The following is a 10,137-nucleotide window of genomic DNA, read 5'->3' as shown; positions in this document are numbered from 1 at the left end:
TGTATCAGCTCTGTGGTGGGATTTCCATTGGCAAACTTGGCTGATGGGCAGGGAACTGTCCCAGTGAACAGCTCGATCCTTTACCCCTACTCTGCTCACAAACCCAGCAGAGCTCTGCCTGCCCAAAGCCCCAGCAGAGCATTTATTTCCTCTCCACAGAGGAGAGAGATGATACCAGGGGAAATAAATCCTTCTTCCTCACTCTGTTTCATGCTTCTCACCATGTCCTCTCTACCAGTGCAGGAAGTCCATTCAGTATGCAATCCTTGCTGCTGTTAAATTTAGGGTTATATTTACCAAATTAACCAAGGGATGCTGGGAAGTGGGGGCGTGGGGCGTGGTAATGTAGGTTTTTGTTGTTTTTTCCACGGAACCTGGATGTTTAAATTAGGGGGGAAATTTAGCTAAAGACCTGAACATTCAGACTTAAGTCTCACCAGGACGTTTCTCAAAGGCTGGATAGTTCACCACAGAGGGTTTGCCGGCTAAGGAACAGTAAAATCAGCCTGGGAGAAGGAGCAATGAACATGGTGAACAAGGGAGTTCCACAGATGGAAACTTTCCACACTGCTAAAGCAAACATGTCACGTAAGTGACAGCTGCTGGAAAATGTGTCACACTGGAAAAGAAAAAAGCTGAAGCTCAGGATGGCCCTGTCACAGAGGTCTCTCACAGAGAGACTGCAGGCCTCTCACAGAGGTGTCACCTGCTGAGGACAGGCTGCAGACCTTCTGTGGATCATTCTGCAGGCAGCTTTTATTGCAACTCTTGCTTTTAGCTTTTTAATCGGCTAGCAGACTACGGGACGGGAAGCTTTCTGCCAAGCCCGGAGAGAGCTAGTCCCACTGTGCTGTACTAAAATTTCCCCGGCCTAGGCGCGTCCCTGGGGCGATCGCTGCCTTCGCAGCGGTGACAACGTCCGGACGCTCCCACCAGCCGCCTCTCAGCTCGGAACACCCACACGCAGGCCTGAGCCCCCGCGCGGGGCTCAGGCCCGCGCCCAGCACCGCCCCCGCCCGGCCCCAGCGCCGCCCCCGCCAGGTCCCGGCCCCCGCCCAGCCCCGGTCCCGCCCCGCCGGCAAGCCCGGCCCCACGTGAGGGGGAAGACCGGAGCGGCTGCCACCATGTTGTGCGGGGGCACCTCGGCGGCCCGGCCCGCCACCGACGAGACGCAGGAGATCGCGGACGAGGTGAGGCGGCCGCGCTGCGCCGGGGCGAGGCCCGGGAGGGACCTCCGGGCCCGGGAAGGGCCTGGCGGCGGGCGCTGGCCGCGCCCGGGGCAAGGCGGCGAGTCCCCCCGTGCCCGGGGCTTCTCCCGCCGGGTCTGTTGGCGGTCTGAGCTTGCCAGTTTGGGCTGGCAGCCGCCGGCTCTCCCTGCGGGCCTGCCCGCCGGGGGTGACGCATCTGAAGGCGGTAGGTTTGAATGCACCGCTCGGGCCCCGTCCCCCGTGCAGGGGATGGCTGGGGGCCCAGGTGTGTTGCTCTGCACAGCTGAACGCGGAGACGCCTTTCCTCCCCCTCAGTTTAAAAGCAGGAAGACCGACAAACTGTGGAAATGTAGTGAGCAGTCACTGGCTCTTTGGAGCTCTCCCTGTGCCTGCTTGGCCTTGCGCAGTTTTATTGACTCCAGGCAAAGCAGGTTCAGGATTTTAAGAGGACGTTTTAGAGGGATTCAGAGAGGAACCGTAGACAGCATTGAGTGCTCAGGGGCAGCCACAGTGCTTCCAGCTCTGTGCAGGTGATGCGCTACCTACCAGCATCAGCGCAGAGCCACCGGCCAGACAGTGTACGGCCCAGCTCTAAGAGGTTCATTTTCTTGAGATTGAGGACGGAGCTCAGGATGTTCTTGCAAAGTCTAAATCTTGTAGCCACTTTTTTTTTTTGTTGGAGGAATAAGTAAGAAAACTTCTCTGCTGCTTCTTCTGTTCCCCAAAGCAGAATTGAACTCTAACCACTGCCAGCTCCAGATCCTGTTATTACTTAAGAGTAACTTAAATTACTGCCTGTGGTAATGGGGCACATGCTTTTCCTCTAAAAATGCCAGTGTACAACTAAATTGTTCTTTCAAAGCACGCAGTCTTGTTTCAGTCATGGGAACTCAAGTTCATTCTGCTTTTTGGTTTTATCAGCTAGGGTGTGACAAGCTAGTGAAGAAAAATGAAGGACAAGCTTCAGCTGCCTATGCACTTTGGCATTGCCCGGATTTGTTCCCCAGGCTGCAGCAGTTTCTAAACACATACAGAGCACCCAAAGGCACAACAGTCATTGAAATTAAAGTTTAGCTTGTAGAATCTGATGATTTTGCATTAAAAATACCAGAAAGATATGTGCATCTCCTAAGCACTAAACTGAGTTTGCAGTAATGAGTACATTACTGAGAATTGCTGAGTCACAATTATTGTTTTACCTGAAAAGGCCTATGTGTTGTGTTAAAGATAATGTGAGTGTGCAATTAACATTGTACATGGACTGAAAACTAGATTTGTTTAAAATCCTGAATTTCCATTCTGTGGCAGGCTGCAGTGGTTTGGTAGTCCAAATACAAGATGAAGAGTAAAAACAAAACCCACTTGGATTCAGGCGTGAATAGAATTAACCAAATATCTGGTATTTTCATTTAAATCACCCACATATTTCCAAGTGTCCAGCTTGCTTTGACTGCCAGCTTAAATTACTTTATTTAATGAAATATACACGGGAAGACACAAAACTGAAATTTGCCCATGCAGTCATAGCCATATCTGGATACGGACTGTGAAGGAAACATTAGTTTTCTTAAATCAAGGTAGACTTCTAAAATTACTTCGCTTAAAATAAGATCTTTGTGGAGATTTGTTAGAGCCTGACAGTTTGCTTGCCATAAATACATTTCCTGTTCCTGCTTTTCCAGTTCTTGCCTCCATTGTATTGTTTCGTAAGAATCGCAGCGATGGCCGAACATTGGTCAGATTGGTGGCCCTGGCAAGTACTGCTGCTCACCCAGAGCAGGTACAGTGTGAGACAGAGCAGGACAGCTTCCCTCCAACTGTGTCTCTGGCTTAGGAGTCCCATAGGAACTGCCTCTCCACGGCAAGGATTTCTACCCAGGCCTGTTCAGCCCTTGGCTTCTCACTGGCAGCTGCGGCAGAGGTTAGGGTGATTTCGAACCATCTGCTTTTTAGTAACTGCTCTGGGAGTAAGCAAACAGGCCATGCAGAACAGCAAAGAGCCTTCAGGGCATGATAATTTGCAGCCCTGTGATTGAATCGCAGATTGTTTGGGTAGGAAGGGACTGCACCTCCTGCTGAGCACAGGGTCAGCAGACCCAGGCTGCTCGAGGCTTTGCCCAGTCGGGTCTTGAAAACCTCTGAGGATGGAAACTGCACAATTTCTCTGGGCAGCCTGCTGTACTGCCGGAGTGTCCTCAGGGGAAAAGTTTTTCCTTGTATCCAGTCTGAACCTCCAATTTCAATTTATGACCATTGGGTCTCATTCTTCTGCCCCTCAGTAAAGAGCCTGGCTTCTTGTAAGTACTGGAGAGCTTTCCTCAAAGCCTTCTCTTCTCCAGGCTGAGCAGGCTCATTTTCTTCCTCTAACTCACAGCATGAGTGCTCCAGCCATCTGACCTCATGATGGCCCTCTGCTGAGCTCACTATAGTTTATTGACATCTTTCTTGTACTGGGACCCCAAAACTGAACACAGTATTTCAAATGTGCTCTAACAAGTGCCAAGTAAAGGGTAATAACTGCTTGCCTCTCTCTTCTGGCTAGGCTCCTGCTGATGCAGCCCAGTATGCTGTTACCTTCATTACCACCATGGCACAGTGCTGGCTCTTGTTTAGTGCACTGTCCACCAGGACCCCCAGATCTAGACAGGGATTGTGAAATAGCAGGGTGGGCTGATACCAGGTCTTTCAGAGAGTATTTCTCTCTGGACTCTCCCTCTCCATACTGAATCAGGATGCCCATTTGCCACATGCTCTGGTGAGTCACTGCCACGATAACACCCTGACAAGCTTGCAGCTGCATGCGACTCTGAGCTGTCTGCAGTCATGGAGCCCAGTGTTCAGCTTTCTGGTAGAAATACAAGATGTGCTGAGCTGGGGCGATTTTGAGACCTAAAAAAACAACCTGGCACAGGTTTGCTAAAGGAGCACGGGACAGGATAGGGTCAGTGGGATACTTATGTCCACCTTCTCCCCTGCTTCTTAAAATTTGTAATGGTAGCTCTAGTGATGGAAGCTGAAACCACTTGCTCCATCCTCTGACTTAGGGGAAGGGGAGGAGAGAGGACTGAATCACTGTGCTTTCTGGGGCTGTGCCCTTTCTTGCATCCTAGAATACAAAGTTGTTGGGTGCACTTTGATTTCCTTATGGCAAAAACATATGTAGAAAAGGATCCAAACATCATTATCTTACTTTTGACATACTGTTCATAGCCTGGAAGAAGTGTAGAGGTGTTACCTCTGAGAGAAGATGCGCAGTATGGTCACGGCTCCCAGGGACAGGATGGTCACTGATGAGCTTCTTGGAAAGGCACAAGAGTTTGGTCCTGCACCTTCTCAGTGCTGGAGAGGTGGGAGAACATACCCTGTTGCAGGAATTGTTTCTGTTCCTACTTCACCTAGAGCACCTGAGCAGTGGCAAACTGGCACTTGTTTTCCCCCAAACAAGTAGGTGGGATTCAGGCAGGAGAGCAAATGTATTTATTCTCCTTGAATTTAGGAAGAAGGAGAAGTACACCATATAGCTGGAAAGAGAAAATCTGCTTACTGCTGGTACTGTTGCACTGGGAGTGGAGGGAGAGCTACATAATGAGCTGAGTGGGGGCCTAAGAGCCAACCTTGCACAGTGCGTAGGATTGCTAAAGGAGCACGGGACAGGATAGGGTAAGGCCTGGGTAGAACTGTGCTTGCAGCAAAGACCCCAAGACTAGTTAATATTGCCCTTGTAAACAAAGCCTGAAATATTCTGTTTTCCTGACCAAGAGTTCTACTGTATAGCCATGATGTTCTAGAGAGCCAAGTGTGGGAAAGAAGAGCTGCAACTCATATGAGTTCATGCCTCCCTCTGGGGTATTGGGCAAGTTATTATGACTTCTTGAGCACTGGTTTTACACTCTGGACATGGGGATGATAACTCAAAAGGCTTTATGGTTCAATTATTTTTTGGAAAATGTTTGCAATTTGAAAACATTACAGATTCCAGCAGACATGCTGGAAGAACTGTCAAATAAGTGTTGTAAAACCTCAGGCTTGGGTAGTTTGCTTTCAAAGCATGATTTTTGGATGTCTGTCTGTTCTGTGATGCTAGGTCTGTAATAGCTTGTTCTGAAATTGAAAAGGGAGCTAATGCTGAAGACAGCCCTTGTTCTTGTTGTAAGAATGATGTATATTAAAAACTTCTTTTTAAAAATTTAGACCTGTAGTCTTGTGCATGTAGATACTGAACCACTTCATATTTGTTGTTAGATATACAGGACAGAAAGGGAAGCTGAGACATCAATAGAGGAAATAATTTGTCAAAATAAATCTTCTAGAATACCCACACAGTTCTCTGTTGGAGGCTCCAGACTTGGTGTCAGTCTGTGACGACTGAATCACACCACTGTCTTGGCTTTGCTGCCAGTCTAGATTTCTGGTCTTGCTTTAACACGAAATTTAACATTACTCATTTTAATAACTTGGCAAAGCAGGAACTCCGTGTCTGGGAATTCAGCAGCAGTGACCTGGAGGGTACTGAGGCACACCGATAGTGTGGGCCTTAAGTCCTAAATACTTGATTTTGCATCAGTCTTAAATAACGTATTGTTTCTTTAAGGTGAAACCTCAGCTAGAAGAAAAAGAAGGGAAAACATTTGATGTCTTCACTGCAGTGGAGTTTAAAACTCAGGTGGTTGCTGGAACAAACTACTTCATCAAGGTAGAGGACACTGGGCAATGAGATTTTTTTAATTTTTTTTTTTAATTAACATGTATAATATTTGGAATGGTGGTGTTTTTCTTTACTTACCTACAGAGGGATGCTTATGATTTGGACTTAATAGGAAAAAAATCTGTGCATTAAAAAAAAATCCACCCCCGCACCTCCCAGCCCATCTCCCTGCCTGTACTGAATGGAGATAAGAGTACTTCTCTCTTTTCATAATGACTTCTACTTTTCAGTTATTTTGTGAAACTTGATTTTGGGGATAATAACACATCTGTGATGTTGAGCACTAACATGGCATTAAGTGAAGTCCAGACGTGTAAAGATACAGTGAAGTATCAAACCTGCTCTGACTCTGCCTGTAGTGATGCCACACACAAAACCAAGCAACTGTGATCAAAGCATTGAAGTGCTGCTTGTGCCAGATAAGATTAGAGCATTTTGCATGTATTTAATGTATTAATCACTTCTATGCAACTTCGATTCCCTACCTGTATATTCCCTATCTCAGGCATAGGGAGGATTAACAAGCATGGAAGGATTAGGTGGTATTTCCACAAAGTCATGACTCCCAGTCTGGTTTAAAACAAGATTACACCTCTGGGGTGATGGTTTTTTTTACTGCCTCTCTGCTTCTCTGTCCTCAAAATATGCAAACCTACACCATCCCTCCTGCTGAAGGCTGCTGTTACTCCATGGGACTCACTGGTGTTCATGCTTTGCAGATCCATGTTGGCAATGATGAGTTCATGCACCTACGGGTGTTCAGAAGCCTTCCTCACGAGAATAAGCCGCTGAGTCTCCATAGTTACCAGAGCAGCAAGACTAAGCACGATGAACTGGCTTTTTTCTAGCAAGCTTATCTTGTGCATTTTCCTAATGGTTTCTTATGTGCATTTTCTATAGGCTGCAAAATGTTTATTCCTGTGCCAACAAAGGAGAAAATAAAGTGTCATTTGCCATTCCCTTCCTGTGCAATATCTAAATTTGAGTCACATGGCTCTCCTTTCACCTACACTAATGCAAACCCAAGTAGCTGCACTGACTTCAGTGCAACTTAACCGGAATACTGTGGCTGAGTCCTGTTTGTGGACTTCCTTGGTCTGGAAATTGAAAGGGGAAATATGTATTTACAGCAAGGAGCAAGAGGAAAATCTGAATCTTTTCTGTGCTGTTTTGCAACTGTGACTATATCTGTAGATTTAAATTGTACTATGTATTTTATTGGCAAAGATGTGAAGAGAGACTTGAGCTGAAGCGATTTTGAAAGCAAGAGAAAGAGGAGGATTATAGTCTTTTGAAACAAACATTCCCTTGGTAATCATGTTTATCGTCTTGCAGCAGTAGGATATAATGTCCAGTAGAGGGTGTATGAGTTTAAAAAAAACCAAAAAACAACCAACCAAAACTTGCTTATTTTCTGAGTCCTAAGGAAAAGTCCTGGAAAGGAACTTAAGCTGGACAAGCATTTCTGCATTAATAACAATAAATATTTCTCTTGAATTGAGATGGCATATTTGTCTGGTGTTTCACTGTTCTCTTTATTGGTTTTCAATATTGGTTATGTTGCTCAGTTTTTTTTCCCATGAGTTTTTCATATTCCAGATAACCTTATGTTTATTCTATGTTTTAATTAAAATACTTTATTTTAATCTGGTGAGGGGCAAGAAAGGCAACAAGAAAAGCTTCTGTGCATATATCAGCAGCAAAAGGAATACTAAGGACAATGTGGGCCCTCTGTGCTCAGTGGAGCAGGGGACCTGCTGATAGAGGACACAGAAATAGCTGAGGCACTCGATGCTGCCTTGGTCTCAGCCTTTACTGGTAGGACTTGCCTTCAGGAATTCAAGGTCCCCAAGATGAGTGGGAAAGTCTGGAGAAAGGAAGACTTCCCTCAGCAGAGCTGGATCAGGTTAGGGGAACACTTGAACAAACTGGACTTAGACAATGCCGTGGCACTTGAGGGGACGCACCTGTGGATGCTCAGGGAGCTGGCCAATGTCACTGCAAGGCCACACTCAATACCCTTTGAAAGGTCATGGGCATCGGGGGAGGTTCTTGAGGACTGGAAGAAAGAAAATGTCAATCCTGTGTTCAGGAAGGGCAAGAAGGAGAATCTGGAGCACTACAGGCTCATCAGCCTCACCTCAGTCCCTGGAAAGGTGATGGAGCAAATAATCCTGGAAGCCATTTCCAAACACATTAAGGACAAGAAGGTGAGTGCAAGTAGTCAGCATGGATTTACAAAGGGGAAATCATGCTTAATCAATGTGATTGATAGCCTGCTACAGTGAGATAAATATCTTGGCAGAGGAGAGAAGAGCTGTGGATGTTATTTACCTTGGCTTTAGTAAGTCTTTTGATACTGTCTTCCATAACATCCTCATAGACAAACTAAGTATGTGCTAGATAAGTGAACTGCAAACTAGCTGAACTGCTGTGCTCAAAAGTTTAGCAGCACATAGTCTATGTAGAGGCCAGTCTCTAGTGGTGGCCCTAGGGGTCAATATTTGGACCAATACTGCATAACATCTTCATTTAATGACCTGGATGATGGGACTTGGCACACCCTCAGCAGGTTTGCAGATGACAGAAAACTGAGAGGAGTGGCTGATACACTGGATGGCTGTGCTGCTGTTCAGAGGGATGTCAACAGGCTGGAGAAACAAGCAGACAGGCACCTCACAACTGTCAACAAGGGGAGAAGCACAGTCCTGCACCTGGGAAGGAATAACCAGTACAGGCTGGGCCCATGTGGCTAGAAAGCAGCTCTGCAGAACAGGACCTGGGAGTTGTCCTGTTGGACCCCTTCCAGCAAAGGTGGCCAGGGGTATCCATGGGCTGCATTAGGAAGAGCATCGCCAGCAGATCGAGAGGCCATTATTCCCCCCAGCTGGAGTGCTGTCCTCTGTTCTGGGCTCCCCAGTACAAGGCAGACACGGATGTACCAGAATGAGTCTAGCAAAGGGCCACCAAGACAATTAAGTGATTGGAGCATCTGACTTAAAAAGAGAGGTTGAGAAAGCTGGTCTTGTTCAGCCCTGGGAAGACAAGATGAATGGGGAGGCAGTAAAGAGCCAGGCTCTTCTCAGTAGTGCTCAGTGCAGTGAAAGGGCAAGAGGCAATAGCCACAAAGTGAAATATGTAAATTCCATGTAAATATAGGAGGAAAAAACCCTTTTTTTCCCTTTAACAATTGCAAGGGTGGTCAAACAGGGGACCAGGTTGCCCAGAGAGGTTGAGGAGGCTCCATCGATGGAGAGCACCAAAATTCTAACTGCACGTGGTCCTTAGCCACCTGGTTTAGTTGACCTTGCTTTGAGCAGAGGGGTTGGACACTATGATCTCCAGCAGACCCTTCCAGCTACAACCAGTCTGTGATTTTATTTATTTTTTTTTTTAATTTGTGTATTTATGTATTACTATTTATACCTGCTCAGAAAATTTTGTAGCCAGGCTTGGAAATTTTGATGTTGGCCTTGTGTAATTTGGGAGTTGGACAGGGGTTGCTGCACTCTGAACTGAGGGGAAACAGCCCACTTCTAGCTGACACTGCTACATGTCCTTGGCCACAGACTGAAGCAACCACAAGCAGCTCTTAGAGGAGAGGGCATGGTGAACTTACTTAGATGCACATTACTGGGCTTTTTGTTGCAGGCATGCTCTGTGTATTTAACACAGAGCACTGTGTATGTAACACTGTGTATGTAACACTCTATGTCTTCATTGCTTAGAAGGCGCATGTTCTGTCTCTTGGTTATTGGGGGGGGGACTTACATGCTTTTGCTCATATCAGCCCAACGAGTCCATGTTGTGTGTGTCCCCTCCCCCCGATACGGAATAAGGGGAGGAAGTCTGGCTTATTATGGCACTTCTCGTTTTGCTAAAATAAAGTGGTTTTGGAGACACAGGGTCTTTTTTGGTGCTGGTAACTACCCACTCTGAAGTGTTTTCATGGTTCAAAAAGCTGAGCATTTATTAACATACTCTGCAAGCGGATGTTAGTGTTGATAGTGTCAGACTTGCTGCATCCTAAAGATTTGTAACATTGGACTGCAGGATTGAGCTCTTGTGGAAACTATATTAGATGCACAAAGGAAGGACTACTCCCAAAGTCACAGGAGGCCACAGGCTGTCTTCCCACTTTGAGGAATTAAAGCATCTGATCCAGGATACTGGCGTGCAGATAAATAGGCAGCTGCCACATTTTTCTAGGCACTATATGCCTGC

The 10,137-nt window shown here is 46.5% G+C and overlaps 1 protein-coding gene across 1 annotated transcript; it reads left to right on the top strand.

The window, feature by feature from the left end:
* Positions 1–1,039: 1,039 nt before the first annotated feature.
* LOC140660161 (cystatin-B-like) lies at positions 1,040–6,873 on the top strand. Its single transcript, XM_072880698.1, has 3 exons — positions 1,040–1,190; positions 5,800–5,901; positions 6,633–6,873. Exons 1-3 carry the CDS (start codon positions 1,125–1,127, stop codon positions 6,759–6,761), a joined length of 297 nt encoding a protein of 98 aa, XP_072736799.1. The 5' UTR covers positions 1,040–1,124; the 3' UTR covers positions 6,762–6,873.
* The last annotated feature ends 3,264 nt before the right edge of the window (positions 6,874–10,137 follow it).

The sequence above is a fragment of the Ciconia boyciana genome, chromosome 1 (genome assembly GCF_034638445.1).
Source record: "Ciconia boyciana chromosome 1, ASM3463844v1, whole genome shotgun sequence".
Classification (NCBI taxonomy): domain Eukaryota; kingdom Metazoa; phylum Chordata; class Aves; order Ciconiiformes; family Ciconiidae; genus Ciconia; species Ciconia boyciana.
The sequence above is the reverse complement of the archived record's forward strand: the minus strand, read 5'-3'. Positions and strand labels throughout refer to the sequence as shown.

Bases quoted from the DNA above. Each gene is read 5' to 3' on its own strand.
- LOC140660161 (XM_072880698.1), top strand. From the start codon at position 1,125: ATGTTGTGCGGGGGCACCTCGGCGGCCCGGCCCGCCACCGACGAGACG. The intron at 1,191-5,799 runs GTGAGGCGGCCG...TGTTTCTTTAAG, and splicing joins CGCAGGAGATCGCGGACGAG to GTGAAACCTCAGCTAGAAGA. The intron at 5,902-6,632 runs GTAGAGGACACT...CATGCTTTGCAG, and splicing joins GAACAAACTACTTCATCAAG to ATCCATGTTGGCAATGATGA.